The 17,913-nt window shown below is 38.8% G+C and overlaps 1 protein-coding gene across 2 annotated transcripts in view; it reads right to left on the minus strand.

The window, feature by feature from the left end:
• Positions 1-8,494: 8,494 nt before the first annotated feature.
• Positions 8,495-17,913, minus strand: part of LOC307154372 (NACHT, LRR and PYD domains-containing protein 1 homolog) — a 49,452-nt gene continuing 40,033 nt past the window's right edge. For both annotated transcript variants that reach the window (XM_079864260.1, XM_079864261.1), the window contains exons 9-11: positions 12,031-12,077; positions 11,339-11,918; positions 8,495-10,139 (exon numbers count right to left, since the gene is read on the minus strand). In XM_079864260.1, the coding sequence (XP_079720386.1) occupies positions 8,942-10,139; positions 11,339-11,918; positions 12,031-12,077 (1,825 nt within the window). In that variant the 3' untranslated portion in view covers positions 8,495-8,941. The remainder of the gene's footprint in view (positions 10,140-11,338; positions 11,919-12,030; positions 12,078-17,913) is intronic.

The following is a 17,913-nucleotide window of genomic DNA, read 5'->3' on the forward strand; positions in this document are numbered from 1 at the left end:
ATCTAAATGTTAAATATAAATATAAATATAAATATAAATATAAATGTTAAATATAAATATTAAATCTAAATCTAAATGTTAAATATAAATCTAAATGTTAAATCTAAATATTAAATCTAAATCTAAATGTTAAATCTAAATGTTAAATCTAAATGTTAAATCTAAATCTAAATCTAAATGTTAAATCTAAATGTTAAATCTAAATCTAAATCTAAATGTTGAATCTAAATCTAAATGTTAAATCTAAATCTAAATGTTGAATCTAAATGTTTGGGGTGAAACTAAATATTTAACTAATATGCACATTCAAAATGCCGGTAACAGGAAGTGCCAAAATAAAAGCTCGAGGTGGTCAGTGTGTGTTTATAGCATGGTTTATAGTGTCAAATAACAAATAAAAACCATCTCTTCCGAGGAAATGGACTCTTGGACATAGATTATCATGATAATAACTACCTAAAATAATAAACACATTTGGAGAAACTGTATTTGAAGAGTAGGCTAGTGTCACTTTTATGAAAAGTGCGGGACTTATGACCTGTAGCCATAATAGCCAGCCACTAGGGGGCTCACTTTGACTGAATGTCATGTCATCACTCTGTCATCACGATACTCTACAGTTTCTCCAAACGTGTTTATTATTTTAGGTAGTTATTATCGTTATATTATAGTTATTATTATGAGATGGTTTTTATTCGTTATTTGACACTATAAACCATGCTATAAACACACACTGACCACCTCGAGCTTTTATTTGGGCACTTCCGGCATTTTGAATTTGCATATTAGTTAAATATTTAGTTTCACCCAAAACATTTAGATTCAACATTTAGATTTAGATTCAACATTTAGATTTAGATTTAACATTTAGATTTAACATTTAGATTTAGATTTAACATTTAGATTTAACATTTAGATTTAGATTTAATATTTAGATTTAACATTTAGATTTAGATTTAACATTTAGATTTAACATTTAGATTTAACATTTAGATTTAACATTTAGATTTAATATTTAGATTTAACATTTAGATTTAGATTTAATATTTAGATTTAACATTTAGATTTAGATTTAACATTTAACATTTAGATTTAACATTTAGATTTAGATTTAACATTTAGATTTAGATTTAGCATTTAGATTTAATATTTAACATTTAGGTGTAACATTTAATATTTAGATTTAACTATTTAAAATATCTCTAAGTTGACAAATATTGTTGTAAATGTGGTAAAAAGTGACCGTCAAAAATTCATACCAGTTTTTTAAACATTGTTTGAAGTTAAATGTGACAAAATGTTGCTGTTATTTTCAGCGTGAGCCGCTTTACAAACGGCGCCCAATACATCAGAAGCTAGAGCATCATGTGATGGAGGTGTGGTAAGCATATTTATTGTGTTAAATAATGCCTTTGGTCTGATGCTTGATTTGTTTATTGTGGCAGAGACCCAACTGGAACGAACCAAGTTCAAAGCAGATTTGTATTTTTTGAGATGTTCAATAAAAGCTAAATAGTGAGGCCAGTTTTTCTGTTAAGACGCTCCAGCCGTCTACCAGTAGCCTTTAGGATAAGAAGCTCAGAGGTGTGCCAAGGAGAAGAGTGGGTGGAAGGGTCTTAACAGGAGGAGTGATAGTTAGACAATATCAGGGAGAGAAAAGAGATATCAAAGATTCGAATAAACAATGAAGATATAAAATCAACTTTGAGAGTGCAATAGTTTATTACAGTCATTGGAGATTTTTCATGCATTGGCAAGCTTAGGCTAAAACCAATGAATTTATGATCAGAAATAGCAGTGTCAGAAGAAGAGATATCAATCCCTCATTTACAGATCAAATCAAGGATATGACCATGCGTATGAGAAGGAAAATTAACATGCTGAGTTAAATTAAAGCATTTAGATAGATGACAGTGAGACCACCCCTTTTACTGTGCAGTCGAGGTTTAGAAAGATATTTATATCCTTCTGTTGTAAGTAGATCTGATCTGACTGCAGAAAATCAGCAGAATCTTGCCAAGTTTCAGTAAGAAGAAAAATATCAAGATTATTGTCAATGATAATTTCATTCAGATAAGGGGCTTGTCTGAGATTGGCTGACAGTTCAAAAGAACAACATTCAAATTAAACAATGAGGTATATGAGGTATATTGCTGACCGCTACCAATTGTATCTAACACAATTAATGAAATTGAGGAACTGACAGAACATAATAAAAGCATTATAAAAAAACTACTGTAAAACTACTGTAACTCTAAAAGGACTTTCAAGGACAAGCATTAAGCTGGTTCAAATCATACCTATCTGACCGCTACCATTTTGTCTATTTAAATGGAGAAAAATCGATCATAACTCCAGTAAACTATGGAGTGCCGCAGGGATCTGTGTTGGGCCCTCTATTATTCTCAATATATATGATGCCACTTGGAAATATTATAAGGAAACATGGAATTAGTTTCCATTGTTATGCTGATGACACTCAAATATATATTTCATCACGGCCGGATGAAAACGCTAAATTATCCAAGTTGACAGAATATGTTAAAGATATCAAAGATTAGATGACGCGTAATTTTCTTTTATTAAATATAGACAAGACAGAGGTAATACTTATCGGTTCAAAAAAACGCCCACAAAACCTCTCACAATACAATTTTAACATCGTAGGATGTCCTGTTACTTTATCCTCTACAGTAAAAGACCTGGGTGTTATACTCGATTGCAACCTGTCTTTTGAAAATCATATTTCATATGTTACAAGAACAGCCTTTTTCCACCTTAGAAACATTGCTAAGCTACGTAATATGCTATCAGTTTCTGATGCTGAAAAGTTAGTTCATGCATTCCTGACCTCGAGACTAGATTACTGTAATGCTTTACTAGCTGGTTGTCCTGCATCCTCAATAAACAAGCTACAGTTAGTCCAAAATGCAGTCGCTAGAGTTCTTACTAGATCAAGAAAATATGATCATATAACACCGATTTTATCATCACTGCATTGGTTACCTATAAAGTTCCGTATTAATTACAAGGTATTGCTACTGACTTATAAAGCCCTAAACGGCTTAGCTCCAGTCTATTTAATGGATCTTCTATCGCCCTATAATCCATCGCGCTCTTTAAGGTCACTAAATTCGAGGCTTTTGGTCATACCTAGGATATCCAGATCCACCAAAGGAGGGAGAGCATTTTCACATTTAGCTCCAAAACTCTGGAATAGCCTTCCTGATACTGTTCGTTGCTCAGACTCGCTCTCCCAGTTTAAAACTAGATTAAAGACGCATCTCTTGTCGGCGCCAATAGCCCCATGGTTAACGCGCCGACATATAGCGCAACTGCGCCTCCGGCGACCCGAGTTCGATTCCCAGCTCGAGGTCCTTTGCCGATCCCCTCCCCTCTCTCTCCACCCACCCCACGCTTTCCTGTCAAAATCTCTACTGTCCTATCAAATAAAGGCACAAAAAGACCAAAAACATAACTTGCAAAAAAAAAAAAAAAAAGACGCATCTCTTCAGCCAGGCATTCATATAACATTTTAAATCTTACTGTTCAAACTACAATCTGGCCTCTAGTTCATAAATGCCAGAAGAGAACTGGCCCCCGACTGAGCCTGGGTTCTCCCAAGGTTTTTTTTCTCCATTAGGTCACTTGATGGAGTTTTCGGTTCCTTGCCACTGTTGCCTTTGGCTTGCTCAGTTGGGGATATTTTGGGGATATTTAATTTAATTTTATCAATCAAAAAATTTACACTAGAAACAAACCTTGTTGTGTTATTTTGGTTTAATGCTGTGAAGCTGCTTTGATGCAATCTGTATTGTGAAAAGCGCTATATAAATATACTTGACTTGACTTGACTTGACTTTCGGCTTGTCCAACTCCCCAGCAGTCTTCCAGGCACTCGTCAACGACGTGCTGCGAGATATGGTCGATCAGTTCATATATGTCTACCTGGATGACATATTGATTTTTTCTTCTTCTCTCCAGGAGCACGTGCAGCACGTTCGACGAGTGCTTCAGAGGCTGCTAAAGAATGGGCTTTTTGTCAAGGCGGAGAAATGCGCTTTTCATGCACAGTCTGTTCCTTTCTTAGGGTACATTGTGTCGTCTGAGGGAATGCATATGGATCCTGAGAAGGTTAAGGCTGTGGTGGATTGGCCAAGTCCAGATTCCCGTAAGGCCCTACAGAGGTTTCTGGGGTTTGCCAATTTCTACCGGTGGTTTATTCGCAATTTCAGCCAACTAGCCTCACCTCTGACAGAAGTACGTTCAGGTGGTCAGACGCAGCTGAGGCTGCGTTTGCCAAACTGGAAGGCTGCTTTGTTTCAGCCCCCATCTTAGTTACCCCTAATCCATCACGTCAGTTCGTGGTGGAGGTCGATGCGTCAGAGGTGGGGGTAGGTGCAGTGCTATCCCAACGTTCTCCTGCAGACGACAGAATGCATCCGTGCGCGTTTTTGTCTCACTGTTTGTCCCCTGCCGAACGTAATTATGATATTGGTAACAGAGAGTTGTTGGCAGTCAAGTTAGCATTGGAAGAATGGCGTCACTGGTTAGAAGGGTCGGGGTACCTTTTATCGTTTGGACCGATCATAAGAATCTGGAATACATTAGAACCGCTAAAAGATTGAACTCCAGGCAGGCTCGGTGGGCACTTTACCCGTACCGCCCGGGTTCCAAAAACATCAAGCCCGATTCTTTATCGCGCATTTTTGACCGCTCCGATCGCCCGTCTACTCCCGAGTGCATTTTTCCGGAGACCCTAATTATCTCCACACTCACATGGGAGGTCGAATCGAAGGTCAAGACGGCCTTACAAGGGGTAATGCCTCCGGTCGGTTGTCCACTGAATCGTTTATTTGTGCCAGAGGGATTTCGGTCCGACGTTATTCAGTGGGGGCATTGTTCCAGTGTGGCTTGTCATCCAGGAGTCAGTTGCACAACATCTTTAGTCAAGCAACGATTTTGGTGGCCATGTATGACTCGCAACGTTCACAGTTTTGTTTTGGCTTACTCAGTTTGTGCCACTGGTAAGACTTCCAATCGACCCCCAGATGGGTAACATGGTAACATGGTAGTTTTGACCGTGGTGGACCGGTTCTCGAAGGCGGTCCACTTCATTCCCTTGCCCAAATTACCCTCAACCAAGGAGACAGCGGTAACAGTCGTTAACCACGTCTTTCGGTTACATGGCCTCCCGACGGACGTGGTTTCCGACAGAGGACCCCAATTCGTGTCCAAATTTGGCAAGAGTTTTGTAGATTACTGGGTGCAACTGGTTTCATCCCCAGAGCAATGGCCAAACTGAGAGAGCCAACCAGGATTTGGAGAGAACATTGCGATGTCTGGTCTGCAAGAATCCTTCCTCATGGAGCCAACAACTGTCAATGGTGGAGTACGCCCACAATTCGTTACCAGTGTCATCTACGGGCCTATCTCCGTTTGAGTGTAGTCTAGTGCTGCGTTCCAGTCCACTTTTAGACACGCACTTGGGAACTTCCCTAAGCACTTCCGCTCGGGGGAATCCCCGCCGCCATTTTGAAGTGCGTTCCACTTCGGGAAGTGGACGAGGGAAGTTTAGATGTTGGAAAACAACCCAAACGCCATATATACATCTGGATGCTGCATTAAAAAATTCTTAAAGGGAAAAAAAATGTAAATAATAAATCAACTTCATAGCTGATTCCAAGTGATCACGGGCTTAGGACGTTCCAATTCAGCCCATTGCAGTTTCCGCCAGTAGTGGGCACTCGCAATGACGTACATCCGAGTGAACAAGACGGAGGGAAGTTAGCAAGTGAAGGGCAAAACAATTTTGGACTGGAATGCAGCCTAGGTTACCAGCCACCAATTTTTCCTAGTCTGAAATCCGAAGTCGCGGTCCCCTCCGCTCACGCTTTCGTCCAGAGGTGTCATCGCACTTGGACTAGAGCCCGCGAGACTCTACTCCAAGCGGGAGCGCGCACCAAGGCCAAAGCCGATCGCCACCAGTCTAGGCCTCCCGTATACGTCGTTGGTCAAAAAGTGTGGCTTTCTACCAAGAACATTCCTCTCTGTTCCGTCTCTAATAAACTTGCTCCCAAATTTATCGGCCCGTTCACTGTCACCAAGATCATTAGCCCGGTGGCAGTCCGCCTCAAACTCCCTCCAGTGTACAGGAGGATTCATGCCGCCTTCCATGTTTCCAAAATAAAACCCGTGTTTCGTGCTTGTATTAATCCGCCGGCCCCGAATATTCATCGGATCTGTATACGGCCTGGATCTGGCGGAAGAGGAGAGAATAGTTGACACTTCAGTACTGCGCTGTCCAGGTGCAGGTCCTTTATCGGATCTGGATACGGCGTACTGCGGTAAACCTCGGTATAAGCAGAGAGACTAATATCAACGTAGACGCCATTCTTCTTATGATGTAACGAGTACATCAGGATTCATGGGAAGTGTTCCCGGTTCCGGCTGAACTAATCTATGCAGCCTAATATGGAATTATAGAAGTCTATAATGTGTTATGTGTATGCTAGGTCAAAGAGATGTGTTTTTAGTCTAGCTTTGAACTTACAGAGTGTGTCTGCTTCCCGGACAATGTTAGGAAGACTGTTCCAGAGTTTTGGTGCTAAATAGGAAAAGGATCTACCGCCAGCAGTCGATTTTGATATTCTAGGTATTATCAACTGGCCGGAATTTTGAAACTAATGTGAAGATCAATGCTATAATAAGAGCTCTACACAGTGTGTAATTATATAAACGATACTGTCAGTCGCCATAGTTACACAAATGAAGGAGATCAATGCATTTATTAACATTCAGAAAGCCGTCTTTCTGCTCTGTCTTCAGATCAGTGTAATGATCAGAATAAACACACACACTATTCTCACTGCGACGGCTTGAGCTCTCAGTGTGGCATTGTGAATGTGCTGTCAATGTCAAATACTGATTTTAAAATCTGGAGATTCAACGGTCTGATCGATCTTTCATTTGCGGCCCGTCTGACTTACGCTCTCTCTAGAGTTCATGTGTCCTGTGTGTTTCTTTCCTATCAGCTCAATGATGCCAAACACTCTCTCAACTACAACAGTCACAGATGTTCCTCTACTGGACACATTTCTCTAGAGTTGATGCTGAAGTTCATGACAGATCATTGTGTTCATCACAACACAGCGGTCAAAATGTGTGAAATGAACAGCATCTTTTCTCCAAAGCAATAAGAGCACAAGCTTTGTTGTAGTCCAGACTTAAAAGTTAGGCATCTTTACAGATGATCATTTTAATAAATAGATAAAAACCTGCACTGACAAACACTTGCAGTGCTGTGGATGTTTTCCAGGAGCCGCTGGAGGAGAAACATGTGCAAAAGCAGAACAAAAGCTCCTGGAGACACAAACTGTGCTGCAACTACAGACTAAACCATGACTTGATGGAGCAACATGAGAAGAAATATTCCAGCTCTACGTGACGAATCTCACATTCTGCTTCTAAAGCATCAGAACGCTCAGCTGCTTTCATGGGAAGAGCATCACTGGACACTTCTTTTCTGCTTTGTTGAAGTGATTTAGACACTCCAGCTGAATAATGTTTAATCGGACAGATTTTGTCGAGCTTCGTTCAGGTGTCCTGACATTGGAGGAAGGCTGAGACTGTTGTAGAGGACATGAAGCTCAGAGAACATATTCTTCACTGCCAAATATCTGTGCTTCAGCATTATTATACAACACATCATATTTCAGCTGTCTTCTATCAGGACAAATAAAGGAACGGATCATAAGGACACAGAAATAGAGCTAGTGGCACAGAAGTGGCTCAACTTACCCACCATTAGGGGTATAGTATGTTGTCACTGGAGAATCTGGGTTCAAAATAAATAAATGAAATGAAGCTAGCGCAAGTTCTGCCAGGGATACTCAATCGTTCGCGTCATTAACTACCTCCTCATCTATCCAATCATATCATTTACTGTAGCTTAAAAGGGCAATGCTTACACACGTCTGAGGTCGCAGATGCTGTCGCTCCAGTACCTCCATCCTCCTCGCCTCCACCAAGATGGGATATTTCCTTCAACTCCTATACTCAACCAAGCTGGGTCTTCCCTCTATCAACCTCAACACCATCAGTCAGGCTATCCCTTCCATCCTGAAGACTTCAGATGTCTTTTCCTCCATCCACCCCACCACCACCAGATGGCCCCTTTCCTTACTCCGCCGGGGGGTGAGCGGCGCCCCCGCCTTCGTCTTCAGGCGGGACTCGCAGATTCAGTACCCTCTGAATGCGAGTTACGAACGGGGCCTACGCCAAAGAACCTGATTGCTTGCTGAGCTCCTAAATAAATGTTATTGTTACAGTACTAATTCTCCCGAGTCTTTCTGGTAGAAATATTATTTTTATGTGCATTATCCCACGACAGTCTTACTTTACAGCACATTATTCAGTGTCTATTCATTAGGAATATTTCCATGCACTGAAATATCCAAAATATTCCAGTGTTAAATTATGACACAACAAAATAAAAAGTTTACATAAAAGCCTTTTATTAGATAAAGAAAATATTAAATGTTCCTCATTGCAGTTCACCAAACTTTGTGTGTTTGCAGAAGAATATAATCACATGAAAAAATAGAACTGGACTATATCCTTTTTAATAAACTACAACATTTGATAGTTTATGGCTAATCTATAAAAATGTACATTCACCAACAAGTATGAAATACAGTTAGACAAACATTAATATAAATGCTGGTATACATTTACTTTAACATTGAACTCGTAGAACATTTAATTGGATGTGCAAAAACTTACATTTATTTCCCTGTAGAACATTTACAATGTAAAGAGCAAAAAGAGCAAAGCATAAACTTTAATTTATTTGTAATGTTACTATGAATGAATATTTAGAAAGGAGTATATTTTGATAAGTTCTGATAAACCCATATCAGATCAAGAATCAGACCAATGTTCAAAAGTGGTAAAGCTTCTCTTCCTGAAGAACTGAGATGAATTCAGCTTTCACAGGATCTCTGCGTTTGCGTATAATGTCACAGATCTTTCTCATGCTCTCCTGACTGGTTAAACTCTGTGTGATTTCTGAATATTGTTCCTCATGGATTAGTTCTTGCTGAAGCAGTTTATCTGCAATGATCCCAACATTTGTAACCTCCTGAATGAGATCTGGCCAATGGTTATCAAAATATCTTGCTTTATCTGCCTTACTATTCAGACGCGGCCCGTCTCTCTTAGGATGAATCTGATCACTATTCAGACGCGGCTCGTCTCTCTTAGGATGAATCAGATCATCTTTCTCAATCGTTACATCCCAGACCTCCTCCTTATCCTCTTCTCTGATAAGAGTCATTTGAAGATCATTCTCTAGACGAGTCTTGACCCTGAAGTAGTTTGGGGGAGTTTCTCTTGTGAGTGTGATCCCTTCTTTAGGATGGATAGAGGCACCAGGAACATCAAGAATGTGTGGCGTTTTCATCTGAAATGGCCTGCCAGGTCTGGGATACCTGATGATGCATGATGAAAATGATTTTTCAGTTTCCTCAACTTTTTTTTTTTCACAGGGATCAACTGGAAATAAGTAGAGATGTAGAATGAGAGGATCTCTAGAACACATGTAGAGAAGAAGATCACAGTGTTCGTACCATCCCATTATCCAACTTATAATTAGTGTTTTCAGAGAGAAGGATGGTTGGACAATCTTAGCATGGAATCGGGTCAACTGCACAGGTTCTGTGGTTATTCCCTCGTCTTTTACGGTGAGGACTTTCACAGCATCTTTGAGAGAGGGGTCAGACTCTCCTAAACAGGCGTAATGGGGCAGATGAACTTCCTCCAGTTTCCCTGAGATCACCGTCACGTCAATCACTGGACCGATCCGGTTGCACTGCAGCCTCTCCAGCTCTGCGTTGAGGAAGATTCCGTCTACGGTACGGTACTGAAGGGTGACGACACAGTCACAGACCCATCGCATTCTGGTCCTGACACACTCGTAACGGCCTGGGTCAGTGCTGACCCTGAACTTTGACCCTCCTTCATCTGTACAGGCCGACGGCTCAATCTGAAGCCACTGATCAGAATCAGCTATATGGACACAAGACTGACAGTTCAGCAGCGGGTGAATATCGAGCCCAGAAGGTTTGGGCTGAGAGAACCTGTGAAGAACCAGAAGAAGGCAGAAGCAAAGAGTCAGCTGCTTTTATTAATCTCAGTTAATGTTATTTTCAATGTTTATTAATACATTATTAACATCAAAAGTTATATCTGTCAATATTACTTAATGGACCTGAAATAACATGAACTAACAATGAACAGTTGACTAACTAACGTTAACAAATACAGTTAATGCATTAACGAATGTTAACTAATGGGACCTTATTGTAAAGTATTACCAACAATTCAAAACCAACAACATACAAACAGTTTACTATAAAAACTATTTGACAGGCAGTTTGACAGAGAGAAAATATAAAGCTAGTATATAATGCTGCGACTGACACCTGTGATGTCACTCACTAATAACAAACAATCTAATATAACAAACACATATATACTATAATGAAAGTTTAATTCACACATAATTGTCCAGTTATGTTTATGTTTAACTAGCCAACATGAACTCTATATTCTCCATCAATAAGCTCAAGCTGAATAATGTGTCCAGTCTTCTATAAATCAGTGTTTTTAACTGTGGATATTTTCACAGAGGTGGACAGATAAAGACCATCAGCAGTCTGGGGTGGACAGAAATGTTCATTATCAAACATAATAAATGAGTTTGACTATAAAGAACTGGACTGTTTTACTGCTTACAACACAACTGTCTACAGTTAATTGTGCTTGATTGTAATTGAGGGAGTGCTGGAATAGATCAAGTAATACTGAGTGAATTTGACTATTTCTGTCTTATTCCTCGTCTGCAGGAATATTAATAGAAAAGAAGATCACACTACAGCTAGAAAATTACAGAAAATGAATAGCAAATTACAGTTTAGAGATTGTGTGTGATCAGGAGCTTTAGAGAAATACCAGTAAATCAGTCTTAAGCCCTATTCACAGAGACCTCACAACTCTGAAACTGAAGGAGAAATAGATTTAGCTCTAAACTAACTAAAATGAAGAATAATGTGTTTATAGTCTCTGCACAGGAGAGACTCTGTGTTGCTTCAAAACAAAGGAAAATATGTGTTTATTGGTACTGGCCAAAACATGTTGTGAAATATCAGCATATGGAGTATCAGCACAAACCCAATATGGTGCATCTCTAGTGTTTAGTGATGTATGAAGAACAGAGGATTGAACTATTATTTAGTCTGGAGAAATCCTTCACTAAGACACAGTATATTTCACTCACCCGGTTGTGTGTGTATCACTGTTGTTTCTCTCAGGACGCTGTTTAATGTCACACAGAGACACTGAGGAGTTATAACAGTAATCAACCCTAAATCCAGCATAGAGGGGTTCAGTGAATGTGGTGTTGAGTGTGTGTAAGTGTGTGAGTGTGTGTGTGTCAGAGACGCTGTAGAAGGACAGAGTGCCGGCTGACACGTCCACATACACTCCTGCTCTCTTAGAGGATGAAGAGACGTCAGGAATATCAGTGTGTTTATTATTGTGCCAGACAGAGAATCCGTTACCAGAGCAGAGCAGACTCCAGGATTTGTCATTTAATCCAAACACACAGTCACTCCCTCCTTTCCTGCTGATTCCTTTATATGACACTGATATAACAGCACCTCTCCCGCTCCATTCAGCCTCCCAGTAACAGCGTCCAGTCAGACTCTCTCCACACAGAACCTGAGGAACATCATCAAATCTCTCTGGATGATCAGGATACGGCTGATCCTCAGACACACCCGTCACTGTCCTGTTCTCATCAGACAGAATGAGTTCAGTGTGTGCTGTGTTTGGATCCAGTGTGAGATCACAGGCCCCTGAACACAAGAAGAGAAACATTTCACTAAATGACACAAATCAACAATAAATCACTGAATGATTGTGTGTGTGTGTGTGTGTGTGTGTGTGTGTGTGTGTGTGTAGACCTACATTTGTGTAATCCTGCTGTCATGCTGAACTCTCCACAATGATCCACACTATAAAACACACACATGATTCACATTCATTTCTAAAGGAAACAGAAGAAAGTGTGTGTGTGTGTATTGTCCTCTCTTTGAACGCAAGAGTGTGTGTGTGTGTGTGTGTGGGTCGAGTTCAGCAGTGTGTGCCCACGGTGAGGAGGAGTCAGGGGCACCAGCACCACCAGTAGCACCAGCAGGAGCACCAGCCCGAAGGCGGCGAGACAGGACGGGTTTTTGGACTCGATCAGAGAAGAAATGCAACTACAGAGGGAGGCAGAGGCGAGGAGAGCACAGGAAAGAAGGGAGAGGATGGACAGGCTGTTTTCTCTTCTTGAGAGAATGATTGAAAAAATTTCTACATATTCTTGTTTAACTTTTTTCATTTTTATTTTTTAAAAGAAAAATCATGTACATTTATTTTTATGCAACTTTAATTGTGTAAATAAAAGAGAATGAATTGTTCTGGACATTGTTTATTTTTGTAATGACAGTAATACTTTCTGCATGAAACAAATTCTATACCTTTTTATTTTTTCAAATAAAATTGGTAAATGAAAATCATTTGTTCTATAGGCTACATTAAAGCACTTTTTCCAACTATTTACAAAATATGTTAAACATATCAAAATCAACATAAACATATAATTTTACAATACATAAAATAAGAAAAAAATGATGTAGACTCTTATTGAGCTGAGCTGCTGGACCGGGATGGGCTGCCCCTGGTAAGGCCTCCTGCTGGTGGGACATCATCTGGGATGGTCTCCAGAGTGTTTAAGTGCATATTTCCACTATCCACTAAGTTGGCTACCAACAGGTTTGCAGGGCTGATTCAATCGACGGCTTTCTGAAAAAAAGTACTTTTAATAACTACTGCATTTATATTAGGCTACTACTGCATTACTGCGTAGGCTATGTTGCATTTTACTTCTGTATATTTTCAATATATAGTAATATCTGGTTGTTACATTATATACTTTTGTGTAGTTTAATGTAATCATATTGTGATGTGAGGAAAAAAGTACTTCAGTAGGTTACTTCACATTTGTAAGTGAATACTTAACGAAATATGCAGTTCCGAAAATTAAAGTAACAAAATTAGTCACAATATTAACAAATTTTGCTAACTACAGCAGCGTCCCATATCAAAGGGCGCATCTGACGCGCTCGGACCGGTCTAGCCTACGAAGGATTGTTCTTGTCGCCTGGCAACTGTGACAGCTGCCGATGACGAGCGCAAGAAATACTGGACTTTTTATATTTAATTGGGTTTTGTATTCAAACAGGGCTAAACCGAAAATACATGACCTGGCAGCACCGGGGCTAAAAAATCCTCACCATGACCTCCAGTAAAATATAAAACATAAACATGACAATAGGGCTGGGCGATATATCGCACGATATTGTTATGCGCATCTCGTCAGTAAAACCGGTTCCTTGATTAGTAGTAAATCGCCATCACCTGCTTTCAGATGGAGCGGCATTTACTACAAAGAGCCGTAATTAACTGACAAGCTGAGCCATATCACATTAATATCGCGGACGTATCGCCAGCGATATTTAATGCGATATGGATCAGCTTGTCAGTTAACTACGGCTCTTTGTACACAGCAAAAACTCCAGTGTTAATTTAACACTACTGGGAGTGTATGAGTCCACACTCAAGAGTGTTTAAGTTAATGACATAATTAAGTGATTAATTTAGTGATGATTGAACATTATTGAAGACACCTGATGTTAACAAGCAGAATCACAGAAGGAGAAAATCACAAATTGTAAGTTACCATTGTGGTGATGGGTGTTTGCTTTAGTTGGGCTCTTGAGCCTTATCTGTTTACTTTAGATTTTGTTTGGCTGCTGTATCTGAGTTATAACTGACAGATGAACAAAGAGAAAAGTGATCTGATGGTGTTAGTTATGTTATGACATTCATCATTTTAACTTGATCACTGAACTCATTAAGATCCTTCTTTCTGACTTCGATGTATGTTGTTGGTAACAGCATAACTGTGAATTTGCATAAATGCCCAGAATTTTTTATATAATATAAAGGATTTCTTAAAAGTTGTTTAAAAAAAAAAATCTTTCTTTTAGGCACACACAGGCGTCAAGATTCAGTCTATGCATCTCAACAATGGTGACGAGCAGAATATTCAATTAGGAAAAGTAAATTACATAGACAATTCAGATCATAATTTATTCATACCGCAATGCATGATGGGAGCCATTAATGAGTTGTGATTGGTGGCAGCCACTGCAACATGCTTTATTATTGTCACCATTGTTGAGATTCACAGGCTGATTATTGATGTCTGTGTTTCTAAAAAAATTCATTTGAAAGTCTTTTGACCAGAACAATGTTTATTAAATATTTTGAATTATAAATAAAGTACTGATAATCATAGGCTGAAGAATCACAAAACTGCTGCTAACAAGTTAAACCAAACTATCTCAATAAGTTTCATTTTTCAGATCACAGTATGATTATGTCAAAACACAACCAACACTATCAGATAACACTTTACTTTGTTCATTTAACTGTTATAAATCAATAACAGCAGTCAAACAACAGTAAAAATTAAAGTAAACATGTAATGGTCAAGACCCCAACTAAAGCAAACACCCATCACCTTAATGGTAACTTACAATTTGAGATTTCCTCCTTCAGTGATTCTGCTTGCTAACATCAGGTGTCTTCAATAATGCTCAATAATCACTTAATTAATCTCTTAATTATCTCATTAACTTTAACACTCTTGAGTGTGGACTCATATACACTCACAGCCCCAGGAGTGTTAATTTAACACCGCTCCATCTGAAAGCAGGTGATGGTGATTTACTACTAATCAAGGAACCGGCTTTACTGATGAGATGCGCATAACAATATCGCGCGATATATCGCCCAGCCCTACATGACAATAGCCAATTCTGGCTCCATAGCTGTTTACTCAGTTATCAAAATGAATGATCAGGATAGCAGCTGTCCTCTCGCACCGTTGCTTGGCGCCTGGAGCGGTAATCGAGAACACCTGGCTGCGCAATTAGGAAATCCTAGGAAGGCTACATGGTGCGTCCTTCAGAGGACGCAGGCTGCATCCTTGAAGTCTGCGTCCTTTGAAGGATGCAGCCTTCAACATTGGGACACAGCTACTGTTTCTATATAATACAGGTGGGTTAATGTTCCTCAAAATGGTATGCATGTATCTCAGTATAAGAGATAAGAGTGTTGTGAATCAGTAGTGAGTACGTGCAATGTTTAGAGTTGAGTAGTTTTGCCGTAGTGTGTGAAATAGTGATGTTCAAGCACTGCCATACGCTAGCGGACCTGTTGCTATGAGTAACCAAGTAAACAATAGAAACGCGAATGGTCTCGTTTTGTGTTGTTAACTGATCTGAAAATGCATTTAGTGCTAATGTGTGTGTAACACATCATGTTAAACGTTTTCCTGTGTTTAAACAGAGTAGTTGACTTTAAAAGTGATGCAAATTTAGTAATTTGTGTAATGTGATGGAACTAATGTTTATTACAAGAACCAAATGAGAATAAGTAAAAAATGTTGTTGTTCAACTGGTCAATATACAATTCATGTCAAATGAAGCACAATGAAAAGTATGGGCATTAATATGTTTTATTTTACTGTGCTTCCGTTATTATTATGCCATTGTATATTTTGGTATTTTCTGAAGATATGGTGATATATCTTACATACTTGAAAGTATTGTGAAATACCTGATGCTACAACAAGCATTTTGTTTATTACCTCAAGGAGTCAAACATTATTTTTTTTTTCCTTTGTGGAAGCAGAATAAATACTGCAGTTGAGCTGAACAGAAGCTAAAGTTTTCGTCTCATACAATACAGGATTTAAAATCACACTCATCCCCCCTGACACTCACCAGGCCAGGGGGGGCAACAAACGCAAGAGTGTGTGTGTGTGTGTGTGTGTGTGTATCGTCCTCCCTTTGAACGCGAGTGTGTGTGTGTGTGTGTGTGTGTGTGTGTGTGTGTGTGTGTGTGTGTGTGTGTGTGTGAGTGTGAGTGTGTGTGTGACTCATCCTCCCCTTGAACGCGAGTGTGTGTGTGTGTGTGTGTGTGTGTGTGTGTGTGTGTGTGTGTGTGTGTGTGTGTGTGTGTGTGTGTGTGTGTGTGTGTCTCAATCCGTGACCGACAGAGGAGCGTCTTGGCGGCAAGGATTTAAATCTTTAACAATGTCTGGGATAAGAAACTCTAAAGTGTGGATGTACACCATCAGAAAGGATATTCTCCAAGGCTGGATTCAGCATCAGGAAAACCATGATCGCACTTCTGCCGGCCAACGTTAACAAGCTGGTTTTCCACGGGACATTCTAAAACGCTTATCGTGAAAAAAGCTTTTAAAACGCTTAAAAGGCACTTTAACGTGGTTTACTGTACACAGTACACACTTTATTAAGACACCATACTATGTGCAGATAAGCAGATGAACCCAGAATATGAGCGCAATGCCTTCCTCCTATAGTAAAGCGTTTTCATATTTTAATTTAACTATTTTAGGAGATTAAGTCTTAAACGTTTTTCACGTTAAGTGTTTTAGAATGTATTTTATCCGCGCGCACAAAAGACTCCAGCGGACACCGAGTGAAAGACTGGATTTGTTCTCTTGATAGGCTACAAGTGATTTAAAACTTTTCAGCCGGTTCTGATTTGATGTTTGATGCTGTGAACATGTTTAGCTAAAGACTGCCACTCCAGTTTAGCATTTATTGTTGTTTCTGCAGTTAATAAGACAAAGTTGAAAATTCTGGCTACTATCATTATTTTAATAATTTCTTTATTTTAATTTTATTTATTGATCTGTCAGGGTTATCTAATCTAACTATTTGTGGCTTGTGTTTTGAATATATGTTCCCCTGCACTTTAGGCATTTTGCACACATTTGCTCCTCATCTTGTGACTTGATTCTGATTTATTTCGTTTTGTATTTTTATTTATCAGAAAGGTATATTCTGTTCTAATTTAATTTAGTGAATTAATTGTTTTATTTTTTTGGTGCATCGATGTTGTGCTGTACTTAGAGCCTGCTCGCACAGGTAATTTAGCAGATTTAATTTGATTTGTATGTGAAATATAAATCCTGACTGCAGTGTGGCCTTTCTGGAGTTATTTATGTTATTTCTTAGTTTTATTGATCCAAAATGTTCTTATACATTTTCTTCTATATCTTTGTGTGGTTTTCTGCACATCGCGGCTTTGAAATGTTAAATGCTGAGCTTATAAAAACTTTACACAGAGGGAAGATGAGAAGAAAATGCCATCAAAACATTTCATTTACATTTAAATTTATTCATTAAGCAGACGCTTTTATCCAAAACGACTTACAAATGAGAATAGAAGCAGTGAAACTAACAGTAGGACAACAATATGCAAGTGCTATGACCCTTCTCAGTTTAATCTAACGCTGTACATGTTAATTGTTTTTTCATATTTCAATATTTAAAATGTTATATTTAAAACAATAATCTCATAACATTATTTATGCAATTGTAATTGGGTAGTTGACAAATGGTCAAGAAAAAGTGTTTTTTTTTGAAAAACATAACTTTTTAAGAAAAAATACATATATTTATGGAGTATGAAAACTGCAGTTTCAGAAAATAGCAGTGGTCACTCATTTTGTCAATGACTTCACATATTTTTTTCACGTTTTCACTCAACAGTACTGTAAATGTGTCCTATGGTGTGACATTTAAAAAGTACTAAGAAATTAAATTATTAAATAACAAAAAACACTTGAGACAGAATTGTTCACATTATTAAAACATTATTTTCTTAAAGTGATATTTATTTTACATGAAAGTACTAATTAGAATC

This window comes from Squalius cephalus (assembly GCF_949319135.1).
Source record: "Squalius cephalus genome assembly, chromosome: 2".
Classification (NCBI taxonomy): domain Eukaryota; kingdom Metazoa; phylum Chordata; class Actinopteri; order Cypriniformes; family Leuciscidae; genus Squalius; species Squalius cephalus.